This window comes from Leucopleurus acutus (assembly GCF_964270905.1).
Source record: "Leucopleurus acutus genome assembly, chromosome: 12".
NCBI lineage: Eukaryota > Metazoa > Chordata > Mammalia > Artiodactyla > Delphinidae > Leucopleurus > Leucopleurus acutus.
In genome coordinates, this window is record NC_139154.1 from 46,890,952 (window position 1) to 46,905,138 (window position 14,187).

The window sequence follows — 14,187 nt, forward strand, 5'->3', positions numbered from 1 at the left end:
GCATATGCAGAAACCCGCTTGGGGAACTGTGAGTGATTAAGTAATTCTGAGTGTAGACGCCAAGTAGAAAGAGTGGAATAGGTACGGCTGGAGAGGCTAGCAAGGGGCAGCTCAGAAATGAAGAATGTGGGCTTTATCCTGCAGAACTGCACTGCCACTAGCCACATGTGGCTGTTTAAATTCAAATTAATTCAAATTAAAACTAAAAATTCACTGTGTTGCCCCAGTCACATTTCAAGTGTTCAATACCCACATATGGCTAATGGCTACCATACCAGTTAGCACAAAACATATCCATGCTCTTGGACAGCACTGCAGAAAGGAAGAGCCACTGGAGATTTTTCTCCAGGAGAGATACTCAGACCTATCTGAGTATATACACATACTCAGACCTGCATTTCAGAAAAATCCCTTTGGTTGCAAAGACAAGACTGGATTGGTGGGGAGTACACTGGAGGTTTCCTAGTAAGATCCAGGAAAAGGTAAGACCTTTTACTACAGCACTGATTGTTTTAAATGTCTGCTTATTAAAAGAAGTTGAAATATTTTAATAGTTTGATGTTAACAGGAATAAAAAAAACATGTACGTCTCAGCCAGATCAGCACAGGAATCTGAGCATTGCTATAGGAATTTCCATCATGTGCGCAAGTTCATGGGGCATCCCATCATTAGAAAGCAGCGCCCTGCACCAAGTCAGCTGGGGGGGGGAGAGAGAGAGAGAGAGAGAGAGAGAGAGAGAGGGAGGGAGGGGGGAGGGGGGAGGGGGAGAGCGGGAGAGGGGGAGAGGGGGAGAGGGGGAGAGGGGGAGAGGGGGAGAGGGGGAGAGGGAGGGAGGGAGGGAGAGGGGGAGAGGGGAGAGGGGGAGAGGGAGGGAGGGGGAGAGGGGGAGAGGGGGAGAGGGAGAGGGGGGGGAGAGAGAGAGAGAGAGAGAGAGAGAGAGAGAGAGAGAGGGAGGCAGGCTGTGTTTGTGTGTGTAAATTCTACTGGTCATTTGTTGGATCTCAGGACTGGTCTGCCCTTTGCTAGCATGAAACCAAGGTAGCTGGAAGGAAGTATCTGGATGACAAGAACTCATGCTGTGGTCTGGTTCCCTGGTGTCCCACAGGCACCTCTAACTCAACATAACTCTGCTATCTTCCTCCCCAAATCTTCCTCCTGTGTTTTAACCAAAGGTACCTAACTCAAGCCAGAAGGAGCACCCCAGCATCCAAAATCTACAGAGCCTGTCTTCACCCCCAGGATCCCTCACGCATCTCAATCCAAGCATGACAACACTCCACTCACCATCTCTCTGCAAGCCTGTCCTTTCTCCCCCTCTGCTCTGCTGACAGTCCATGATAGACATGATTCTTGCTCACATTTAGGACCTCAAGCCTCAGTCCAAAGAGAGGAGGAAACTATTCAAATTAAGGTTTTGAAGTATGGAATTGGAAATAAGCTTTTAGTCCGTACTGACCTGAGTTGGAACTGCTGAAGGGTTTACCTTAAATGCTTGAATGGAAATGGAATTTAATCCCAGCCCAGAAGCAGCTGAAAATTGGCAGGCTGCCCAGGCCATCAGACAAACTTTGGAAATCTGCCAACACTGAGACCCTGCAGTTCCATAAGATTATGTGTTAATTTTCAATTACTCTGCTTTTCTGTCTTTCCAAAAAAAAAAAAAAGATTGGAGGAAAAAAATAATTCCTGAGTTGCCTTGGAGAGGTTCTCACGAAGAATTCACACAAGGTAGTTGTTTCATGGCCACGCTGAAAACCTCATTAGTTCTTGCTTTTCAACCAAACTCTATTCTTCTCATTTCACAGAAAGAAAGACAATCAGTGGCCTGAGTCCACATATGAATAGTTTCTGCCTTGACCGATTTGCCTCTTTTCTCAGTTTCCCCACACCTCTGCTGCTTTGTCTGAAAAAGCAGCGTGCTGTGGCTTCTGTCACTCCACTGTTTTCTGCAGATAACAAGATAAACTTTTTACCTTGGCACCCAGGCAAAAAGCCATTTTAACAACCCACCTCTTAACTTGGTCATGTTTCTACAGCTCAGAAATAGTACTTACATTGTAGCATCTTCTGGTCTTTAAAAACTGCTTTTCCTTCTTGTGAAGTATGTATTAAAGTAAAAAAGCTCTAATAAAATCTTGCCTTTACTTAAGATTCCTCACAATTGGTGGCTTACTCAGGGTCTGTGGCTCTCATATTCACCTGTTACCACCCAAAGATGGTGTTATGTCCCAACACAATCACCTTCATAAACTGAACAGAATAGAAAGAATTATTTAACCCTTGAGAAAAACAAAAATGAGGTGGTAGAGGAAGAAAGGGCTCCTGAAACAAATCTATGCAAATGGAAGTGTGATGTCATACACTTACACATGCAATTTTTTGTCAGAAACCACCTGAAAAAGAAGCTTATACCTACATGTCTCCTCAGCAACTCTACCTTCTCTGGGGGCAGCAGACCCCCCCCGCTATTTTGTGAACTGACCCCCACCCATTCAACCATGTTATTCTAGGCAGGACCACTAAACAGAAAACCCCAGGGTGGGTAACATGATCCAAGACGGATCAAAAGGAACTTTCACTGAAAGTTTTCAAATTGGATCCACATAGGGTAATGAGGTTACAAAACGTGAACACATGGGTCTCTTGGCTTTGTTCCCTGCTGCGTGAAAAGGTAGTTACCTTAGGGAAGAAGGAGCAGATGTGAAGTAGAGAGGAGCAAGGAGCATGGGCAGGGGGTGGGTTGGGGGGAAACACCTACATGAGTTAGAGTTCCCCTTGCTCTGTCATCCGGGAGGCCCAGCCGCATATCCCCTGCTTTGCCCACAGTCTGGTTACAAAAACAAAAAATCTTCTCGTTTTCCCTAAGCCAATTCACACTGAGCTGCTGTTACTTAACAGCCAAGAGTTCTGACCAAAATAGAAACTAATACTAGGAGTGGGGTATAACACTGATTGGAACTAGCTAAGTCAAGTTGAGGTGTCGATGGTAGCAAAACTCTCCATCCCAGGGAGGGAATAACATCAATCTTTGCTATACGGCTACAGAGCAAAGCCACTGGTTAAATTGTAATCTCTGGGATCCTGGGACTTAGACCTTGTGCCCCTTCTGGCTGGAGTCCCAGGCACTTTGAGAGGAATAACAGGATGCAGTAGTGATTTCTTGAAGTCTTTAATATGATATTGCAAGGAAACGAGATGCGTTGTCTGGAAGCCAGTTGCCTCAGCCCACCAAGGTGAGATAATTAAGACAACTAGGGTTTTTATGGGGGTTGTATTATTCCAGAAACCACAAACGTAAATCTCAACTCTGGCAGGTTGGGTAGCGGTAGAGGCCCAGTTATGTATGCAATCTGAGACTGAGACTGTAAGTGCTTCTTAAACAGACTATCAGCTGTTGTTCTGTATCCCTCCCTCAGAGCCTTCTAATTCCCGGGTGGGCTTTCCTCTGGGTTTCTCTGTTGGCTTAGGTTTTAATTCTCTCCAGTCTGGAAAATCAGTTACCACTCATCCATCTGCTTTGCTGCTTCCAAAATGTTGCTATTGTCTCCTTGTCCATTTTTCTCTGTAGTTGGTTTCTACTAAAGAAAATGTCTCGACTGTCACTTTCATGGTGTTTTAGGAGGAAACAGGCAAATGTGGCTTAATATGCCATGTTTTCTGTTACTTTCTTTTCCTCCCTTCTCTAAAATGCAATTATCCTATTTTCAGATTTCTACTTTTGTAGAGCTGTGAGTTGTAGAGATGTGTGAGTTCTTAAAACTTATGATTTGGTCCATGGTAGAACGGGTTAATGAATCACAAAAGATGCACCTAGACCTGATCCCGACAAATGGACATGACCTAGATATCGGGGACCCAGTGCTGTCTGCAGGAGGTGGATAAGACTCCTGGGAAACGCAAGTATACATCTGCAGTCGTACCGCTGCATTGTCCGAGGAGGAAAGCTCTGGCAGTGGAAACGTGCATGGGAAGGGGTATGTGTGTGTGCATGTACACACTTGTGCACACATCTGTGTGCTTGGTAGCAAAGCAGTGCTCTGCCAACAAATTCTGTTATTTTTCTTTCCCAGGATCTCTCCTGTTCTTGACGGTAGAACCTTCTTTTGGGGAGATGCTCCTCCCTCTATTCTGATGATACAGGTCTAATGAGTGTGGCTTATCACACATACACAAGGATGGGCAGTAATGCCATCCAGGACAATAAGAATTCTTTCTTGGAGTTTTCTAATCCTAGGGAGGAAAAGCACAACCTCTTGAGTGACAAGGCTGTAGATGTGAGTGAAGCCATTGGCATCTTGAGAGGTGGCTGTTCTGTAGGAGAAGGGAATGAAGACAGCACACTGAGAGAAGCCGAGAGATGGAGAAGCCACAGGTGGACATCCTGGTGGCAGTTCAGTTGCTTTGTGATCTATGGACACTTCTGCCCTTCCCTTCTGCTTTTGCCTTTGTCTTGTGGGTTTGTGCCTTTTCTTTTCTTTTCTTTTTTTTTTATTGTGGTAAGAACACACACAATCTACTCTCTTAACAAATTTTTAAGTGTATGTTAGAGTATTTTTAAGTATAAGCACAAGGTTGTACACCAGATCTTTGGAACTTTTTCATTGTGCTTAACTGGGTTTGTACTTTTAAAAGTTAGATTTTAATACCTGAAGTTAAAAGAGTTAAAACTACTATACCAATCAAATGTACCAAGCCAAAAGTTTCATACTGGAGGTTTTTGTTGCTGCCAACCTTATATGAAATGCCCACAGAATTGTAAACATTTATATCTGTATAAATAATTAAAGCCAAAGCTTTAGAAGACATTAAAAACATTAGCATCATTTTTCATATTGGTCTGAATATAAGGTACGACTTAAATAGTACAATAGTACAGAGAATAATAACATAATCACACTCTGAACCCTGGGGAAGAAGAGGGACAGAAGCAAGCCTTGGAGGAAGTCGGATAGTGGAGGGGCATTTTAAGTCTCTGTTTTAAAGTGTTGAAAGTTTGTTTGTTTTTATGTGTACTGTTCTGATTCTTTAACAGAAAGCAAATTTCCAGAAACTACTCAGTCTAAGACAAAGATGAAATTTCTTTTCTACTGTAGAAATGTCAATAAAAATATTACAGGGGGCAAATCCCTAGAGTGGAACCTTTCAGGAACATAATTTACAGTTTCTCACATGATTGCCAGCATCTTTGCCATTTATAAGGTTTTCTTCTGTACAAAGTAACCATTACATTTGAGATTATCTTTTATTTGGACTAATCAAGTATTGTTTTTCACCAATGGGGTTATCACTATTTTTTAAAAAAATATTTATTTATTTATTTATTTGATTGCACCAGATCTTAGTTGCGGCAGGTGGGCTCCTTAGTTGCAGCTTGCTGGCTCCTTAGCTGTGGCACGTGGGCTCCTTAGTTGCAGCAGGTGGGCTTCCTTAGTTGCGGCTCCAGGGTTCCTTAGTTGCAGCTTGCTGGCTCCTTAGCTGCAGCACATGGGCTCCTTAGTTGCGGCAGGTGGGCTCCCTTAGTTGCGGTTCCAGGGCTCCTTAGCTGCGGCTTGCCAGCTCTTAGTTGTGGCAGGTGGGCTCCTTTGTTACAGCTCACTGGTTCCTTAGTTGTGGCACATGGGCTCCTTAGTTATAGCATGTGAACTCTTAGTTGTGGCATGCATGTGGGATCTAGTTCCCTGACCAGGGATTGAACCTGGGCCCCCTGCATTGGGAGCATGGAGTCTTATCCACTGTGCCACCAGGGAAGTCCTGGGTTATCACTAGTTTTAAATGCACAGCTTATCGAAAAGTTAGAACCTGGAGCTCTTTACTTTTTCCTGCATTTTTATTACTGTGCATGTTCTTGTCTGATTCAGTGATTTATGTCTTATGCTGAGTTCTAAAGAAAACCTCTTATTTCTGGAGAGTAGCTTTGTGCCCCTTGAGAATTCTCTGCCCCAGCAGAGGAAGGATCTATGACTGGGATGACGTGCTGGGTTCCTGGCTTTCATCAGACTCTGGAGACAAAGGTCTGACGACATTCAGAGGAGAAAATAAAAACTGATGAGTCCTCGAGGAAGTAAATAGGATACTACCTGAAATTTATACCATTTAGAAACTGGGGCTATGAAGAGCCAAGTCTATGAATTATGCAATTCATGTCCATATGTTCTATCATAATCTCATCCTGAAAGTAAATGAAATCTCCAAAAATTCTAAGGACAGTATTGTTAGGACAGGGGCATCACGTCACCATGTAGCCTCTCCTCCAGCAACTCCTCTTCTTGCTAAGTTACAGAGCTCCGCCTTTGTTTCGGTCTCCTAAGGGCTTTGGCTACGCTTGGTCCGCTGGTCAGCCCATGGAGAGTCTGTGACAACCACCTCTAGCATTGACTGAGCCTACCTAGAAAGAGATGCTAGCTGAAATGCTGACTTTAAAATTAAATCTTAACCCAGGCTATACTATATTATCTGAAACAACTTTCAGAAATGGTAGATATTTTGTGACTGACCATTACAGCTGGCCACTGGCTACTGAGCTGGGGCTTCATACAGCAACATCAAGCCTAAAGGTTAGCAGTCCTCCTAGAGAGGAGCTGTGATGACTACTGCTCCCAAGTCCCTTCTTTCAGTCTCCTCAAGCAGTAAAACATCATCCAGAAATATGCACTCCCTCCAACAGCCTCTAGGAGCTACATCCAGCTGTGGTCACTGAATGCATGGTGCCCTTGATCACCATGCACTTAGGGCCCTCAGGGACTCGGGTGACTCAGTGACAAAAGGAGTAAATGAAGAGAACTCAGGTGAAGTGAAACCCTAATACATGGCATTGCTAAAACTAACATAAAACCTACAAGCTGACTTCTTTCAATAATCTACCTTGTCTTCCTAGTTTTGAAACAGAAACATTCCTGAGCTGATATTTAGATTCTAGGTCTGGGTCTGAATGCTATGGGTGTTCAACATAAAAAGTTAAGGCCAGCAAGGGTGGTTGTAAAATCTAGGCAGGTGGGAGAGGTTTAATTGCTCTGTACTCTTTCATAAGCCTCTGTTCTTCCTTGAGAGGGCATTAGCCATAAATTATTCTCTCTTCCCCACCTGTTCTCTCATTACCGTTTACTTCCTAAATAATGACAACAGTATGTTACATTCTCACATAAACCCCACAACATAGATACTATTATTCTCCTCATTCTACAGATAAACCAACAAAGATAAGAATCTTGTTCAAGGTCAGGTGATAGCCAGGATTCAAATGCAGTCTGGCTCAGAAGTCTGTGCTCAGTACAGACGGTGCTCATACCACTCAATTCTGCCCAAAAGAAGAGGCACAGCTACTGTCCTGCTAGTAGTGTCCCAACAAGTACTCCCAACAAGGCTGCGGACAAGTACTCTCACCTGGTCAGGGTCTCGAGTCTCCATGTGGATAACACTGTATTATCAAGTCACTCTCATTTGTTAAGTCCCTAAATCCTCTATTCCAGGGTGGAGGATTCTTGTAGTTTACTCCTTCACTTCTAAGGCTATTGCCCAAATTTGCTTGATGATAAGAATCACCTGGAATACTTGTTAAACGTGTAGCTTCCCAGGATCTCAGGATCCACTGGGTCTGATGTGATCTCAGACATGTGTATGTTTAGCAAGTGACCCGGGTGATTCTTCTCATCACTCAAGTTTGGGAAATATTGCCCTAGGAGTTTTACCCAATGGAACAAACATAGTTGATCTTAAGTATTATAATTATATATATTAAGTCAAAGTATTATTAAGTAAATAACATTTCTATAGCTAACTTGATCCAAAGCAATGGGTATGTATGGTTTTCTTCAGGTTTGCAGTACAAAGTGCTTTTCTTCAGGAAGGACTTGGGGAGTGGGTTGGAATGCCTTCATTCTTTTTCGTTTTGTTTTTTTGTTTCTTTTGAGTGATGACTGTTAGAAAGAATTCTTTACTGGTTGTGCCTTGAGGGACTTTCTGCATTGCTCTGGTGACAGAACAGCTTAAATCAGACAGAAAGTAAACCATCTCATACAGATCTTTTAAGTCCTGCCTAAGAGAATTCTGGAGAAGAGTAAACTAAATGAAGAGAAGAAAAGAGGAGACGGTTCTAGCTCCTTGAAGGACCCTAAGGAAACTCCCTGTGTAACTGAGAGGGACTCAGGCTTTTCAGCTTAAATGCTTATGAATTCTATGTGGAATGATTTAGAATGTAAGGAATTAGCTCAATTTACAGAGTCCAATCAGGAAGCAGAAATGATCTTTGACGCTTCAAGAACTCTAATGCAAAACTGTTGAAATTCGTGCTCATCAAAATATTGTTTGATGTTAAAAAAAAGAGCTCAAACATGCCTAATCTGCTTTGACACTATGTTCACTGCTTGTCACAAATGGAGAGCTTCCACCTCAGGCACCACTCCAAAGCAGCCTCCTTCAGTTGCTATATTTATAAGTTAGTAGGGAAAAAAAGGAAGATAAAAAGTCGAAAATAATACAAAAAGACAGTCAAAGGAGGGGAGGAAAGCCAGTCCTTTCTGCCCTGTGGAATGCTCTGCTTCCCAGGCCAGAGGCCAGTACCCAACGGTGAGTGGTAACTGCCGCGCAAGCATCACGTACCTCTTGGTGGGAGTGGGCGCCCCAGAGGACATGTGGCTCACCATGGTGTCATTCACATTCGTCAGAGGGCGAGGAGGACTGAAAAGAAAAGACGTTGACATTATATGAATAATTACCAGTGAGACTAGGGGAAACAAATGAAAAAGTGATGAGGGCAAAGGACCAACTATCATTCCTGATAAGCACAGTGGGACCCATAGGGAGTGGGGGTAGAAATTGATACTTTCAGCCTAAGTAAACTCAACAAGAAGGTCCTCTCGCACAAAGCCAAAGGACCCCAGAGCCATGTGCTACCCGGACAGGAGCAACGAACTGTACCCGCACGGCTACAGGGATATAGCTCCAGTGGCTCTTGTTTTACAGTTTTAGCACACAAGAATCTGCATTGTGCATTTCAGTTGTGTACAGGATCGCTAGGTGTGTGGCATCTGTGGTGTGTCACAAAGGTCACAACAGCAACATGCATGTTTTTCCTGAGATTTGGTGAGAGCTCACTGTCTTCCCTAAGATTTAGTTTGTATACTTTTTACCGAAACAATTAAATTGTTAAATACTAAGTTCTTTTATTAATCCTTTACTAGAATCTTAACAATGAGTTCATACCTGTACTCTGATTAGAAGGTTTTCTTTCATAAACTAATCCAAATGTAAATTTGAAGTAAGCATTTTTGATAACTTGTCTTTAGCGGCTGGTTTTCTGGACTCAAGGTCTCTTTCATCCTCTTGTGAGAGTCTTGAATGAACAACTCCAAAATTATCAAAAAGAATCTGCGATTCTGCCTTTCAGCCCTTCTTCAGCCCCTCTCCTTCCCCACCAGGTTCAGTTACAAAGGGCTTCTGTCTTGCACTTGGAACCACATGACTATTGCTAAATACTCCTCCTGGGAAATCTCTCACTTCCTCTCCTAAACTGAAAGAAGTACTTTTCAGAGAAATCTGTCCATCAAGAGCAGAAAAGTGAAACAGAAAAGTCCTTCTCTCATATTTAAGTGTTTGGGAACTACCTCCTGGTTCCTCCTTATCGCTAAGAGCTGAGTTAACTATGAAATTGTTTTTTAGAGGTTATACTCAGCAAGTCCTGGTGAACATTAAGGGGCCAGAACCTTTATTGTTTTTGCAGGTTTCATAGTCCATTCAAACACAGGCTCAAGGGAAAATTTTCAGGTAGAGCCAATGTACTTAGAGAAAAGTTTAAGGGGGATGGATGGATGGATCGACCTCTACATCTATCTCTACCTTCCTTTTTAAAAAAAAACAACTTCACTTCTGGGTAGGGAAATATTTTTAATGATTTCTCATTTAATGGAGAGTATCAAAGATGGGAAGTAATTTGCAGGGAATCGATTGAGGTCTCTTGATTTTTAAGCCACAGCAGTATGCTTACTGTCACACATTCCTCCCTTTGTGTGACAAAGTAAGACATTCAGAATTGAAATATGCCTTTCTAGGCTAGAATTAAATTCCATGTTATTTATCTCATTACCTACTTTCCAGGCAGCTATCCAATTTTGCCTCCAAACTTTCAAGCCTAAAGGTAGTGCTGTGCTGAGATATAATCAATTAATCAACTGTTTTAGGTTGATTAATAACAGAAGTGAACACAGAAACTAGCTTCATTTTAGCCCCAAATTTATATTTTTGCCTCTGATTCCTTTAAATCCATTGTCCAAAGGGAACAAGGAGACAATGCCTATGAAAGAAACAAATGCAGCATCATAACTTTTCATACAGAAGGCACCAGAAACATTCTGGTCCTGCAAACACAATGGCCTTTGCTTCTTTAATATACTATTATTAGCAACCCATTTCCAAAACAAGATAAGGACATATTCATGTTGATTTCAGAACTTATGTAGTTACCCAGTATATTTCAATATTGAAGATACTACTGCATTCAATTTCCTTTCTGACTTTCTCCGAGGAAAAATGACAATCGGGAAAAAAAAGTTTTTTAATTCCCTAAGCGTGGATCCATGTGATAAAATCCCATGATTTGTAGCATTTTGTTTGGTCTGATGCCACAGAAGTCTTTAATAATTACCTCTATCTCTTGGTAGACATCATGATCAATTATCATCTTACAGCACACATATCAAAGCCTCTTCTCTAATACTCAAAACCAGACAGTAATGATTACATTGTAAGTTGTAAACTAATCATAACTGCACCCAAATTTCATACCATTTCTGAACTCCTAATGTTTTGTTAGGGAAACAGGTATGAGTTTATAGTCCAAGATGAAAGAGGCATCTGAAAACTTAAAGCGGGTCTTTCCTGCAGAATCTACCACTAGGCCCACAATTCACTGTGAAAGCCAACAGCTTAGATGTGGTCTTAGGAGATGTAATACACCAAAAATGACTTCTGGCTTAAGAAAAAAAAAGAATGCTTCTAGGTGTGAAGCAGACATTAATGGTACCAGTTACAGAAACTTACGAAGCAGGAGAATTGACACAACTCACCACATCAGTTTTGTTGATCTTTAACATTCAAAACCTGCTGAATATCTTGAACATGTTACCAGATGTTCTATATCTTCCATTGGTGAAGATCTCAGCAAGGTATTTTTAGACACTAATGAGTCCCATGATACCCAAGTGACCACCAACCATCACTTGGTACAGAGATTTGAGAGGTTCCTTTTGTTAATAAGACAGGCCAATTTTTTGGATGAGGAGATAGAAACAGATGAATGATCTAGACAGAAGGTAATTTGCTAGTTAGAAAAGGTGGGTATAAAAAGAAGACTTAGAATTTGTTCTTTTTTTTAAATTTTTTTTTAGAATTTGCTAATTTTTTTTTCTTTCCTATTTTTGGCGGTGCCGTGAGGCTTGTGGGATCTTAGCTCCCTGACCAGGGATTGAACCTGAGCCACTGACAGTGAAAAGCGCTGGACCGCCAGGGAATTCCCAAGAGAATTCCTAACCACTGGACCGCCAGGGAATTCCCAAGAGAATCTGTTAATTCTTAATCAAAAGGAAAGAGGCATGCCTCCTGGGTGCCTACTCATACAAGATAAGTAGGACTATCTTTATCTTAATAACCTAACTATACGTATGTGAACAAACCATCACAATCCAAAGCAATGAGAGCAGCAACACAAGTACACACAAAGTGTTGTGGAGTCACAGATGAAGAGCTGTTACTCCTGCCTGGAAGAAAAAGGGGTATAGTCAGGTGTAAGTGACATTGAGGAGAGAGTTTTCCAGATATAGAAAAAAGCTAAGGGCAACTTAGAAGAAATGGTATGGAAAAAGGCACAAAAATCCAAAAGTACATGGCATATTTGGGTGTAACTTATTTGGCTAGACTCAAAGGCCTTGGGAGGGGAGTAGTTGAAAATGCATCCGGAAAGGGAGATGAGGGCCCGGATGTGAATGACACCTGTTCTATCACAAGCAAAGTTTGGACTTTATACTGTAGGCAGTGGGGGAAGCATTAGAACTTTTTAAGCCAAAGGACGATGTGACTATAGCAGGCTTTTGAAATGATAACTCCAGAAGCTTGTAAAGTATTGGTTTTAATCCAGGTGTGCACTGGAATCATCTGGGAAGTTTTTTATATAATGAGAGATCCAAGCTCTACCCTCAATTTAGTGAATCTGAATCTCTAGGGGCAAGAGGATTCTTTTTAATGGACATCCCCATTTAAAAATCATTTATGTGGAGAGGTTTGGAAGGAGGAGGGAATGGAAGCTGGGACTTCAATGAAGAGGTTATGGCAATTGTCCATATCAGTGATTATGAGGGTGGACAGTGGTAGTTAAGATGGGGAACAGACAAAAGGGAAAACACTGTGCAGGTAATATGGATAAGATGTAGTGACAGATTAAGTACACACGGTTAGTGAATAAAGAATAACTGAGATTTTTACCTCGACTACTGGGTAGATAGTGATAACATATCCAAACTAGGGAACACAAGAGTAGGAAACAGGATTTGGTGTTGGACTGGTGGGAGTAGAGAGAATGAGTAGGAAGGTAAGGGTGAACTGATTTCAGTTGTGAAGTCGCTGAATCTGAAGTGGCATTGGTAAGCACAGGTAAATGATATCTTACCTGCTTCCAAGTAGTTGGAATTAAGAGAATGGAACCCAGGTGAGATGTCAAGTTTGAAAATATTTGAGTGTCATCATTTAAATTGTAGCTGTTCATTTGAATACTCTGATCATTATAAAGATGGATTTTAATTTACTTTTTTTAGGTGGAGCAGGATAATTTTGGGAAAATATCCAGTCATAGGGTGGCTTAGATAATAGGTATAGAGCTTCTGATTACTAGTTAAGACAAAACTCCTATTAGAAGGGCAGAGTCAAGATGGCAGTGTAGGAAGACACCGAGTTAGAGTCTCCCCACAACTAGGGCGCCTGCCGGCTGCTGGTGGAAAACCTGACACCCAAGGAGACTGGAGGAACCCCCAAGTGAACCGGTAGGACTTTGGGGAACAGAGTAGGGAGGAGAAGTAGTGGTCAAACAGGATCAGCGCCCCTGAGGCCAGGGAGATCAGAAGAGGCAGGCGGGAGGGGCCCTCCGGGAGAGCAGAGGGCAATCACCCGGCCCACTGGGCCTGGGGGGGCCTGCTGAGCTCCCAGTCCAGTCCCCTGCCCTCCAAGGCCCCCCCCCACCCCCGGTCACATTGGTCCTGGGGACATAGGAGGGAGGCTGGGGAGATGAGAAGAGGCAGGCAGGAGCGGCCCTCCGAGAGGAGTGGGAGAGGAGCAGAGGGTGACTGCTCCGCCCACTCGGGCCCAGGGAGCCTGCTAAGCTCCCAGGCTGGTCCCCTACCCTCCAAAGCGCCCTCCAGGCCCCGTGAGTCCTGAGGGCACAGGAGGGAGGCTGGGGAGATCAGGAGAGGCAGGAGAGAGGGGTCCTCTGGGAGGAGGGGGAGAGGAGTAGAGGGCGTTTGCCCCACCCCCTAGGCCCGGGGAGCCTGCTGAGCTCCCAGGATGGTCCTCTGCTCTCCAAGGTCCCCCCACCCCCCCTGCATTGATCCTGGGGGCATAGGAAGAAGGCCAAGGGGAGAACAGGAGAAGCAGGTGGGAGGGGCCCTCCAGGACAGGAAGAGCTGGAGAGGAGAGGAGGGTGTTTGCCCCACCCACTCAAGCCCAGGAAGCCTGCTGGGCTCCCAGGTGAGGTCCCCTGCCCTCTGAGACCAGGGTTGGGGGGCACACCTGGGCCCCTTCTGTTCCTTGAGCCTAAGCCCCACCCCCCATAGCCCCTAGGGCCTTTTCCAGCCCTGCAGGTTCTAAGCATAGGCCCCGCCTACCACCCAAACCTCGCCCTTCCTCAGGCCTTGCCCTCCACAGCCAAGGCCTTTTCCCCGTTTTTTGTTTTCTCTTTTCCCTCGTTCTCTTCTTTGCTATTATGGTACCGTTGTACCTTTAGGTTGTTGATTCATCTATATTTTTATTTTTAAAACTAACATATCTGTTAGTTTCCTAGTCTAATTTTGTTTTTTACTTTGTTATTGTTCTTTCCTTTTTTTGCCACCCCATGTGGCTTGCGGGATCTTGGTTCACGAGCCGGGGGTCGGGCCAAAGCTCCTGCAGTGGGAGCTCCGTGTCGGAACCAGTGGACTAACAGAGAACCTCAG

At 43.5% G+C, this 14,187-nt stretch overlaps 1 protein-coding gene across 4 annotated transcripts in view; it reads right to left on the bottom strand.

Moving 5' to 3' along the window:
• DTNB (dystrobrevin beta) overlaps nt 1-14,187 on the bottom strand; it is a 245,511-nt gene that overhangs the window by 66,030 nt on the left and 165,294 nt on the right. For all 4 annotated transcript variants that reach the window (XM_082852177.1, XM_082852176.1, XM_082852174.1 and 1 more), the window contains exon 10: nt 8,597-8,674. In XM_082852177.1, coding sequence (XP_082708303.1) covers nt 8,597-8,674 — 78 coding nt within the window. The remainder of the gene's footprint in view (nt 1-8,596; nt 8,675-14,187) is intronic.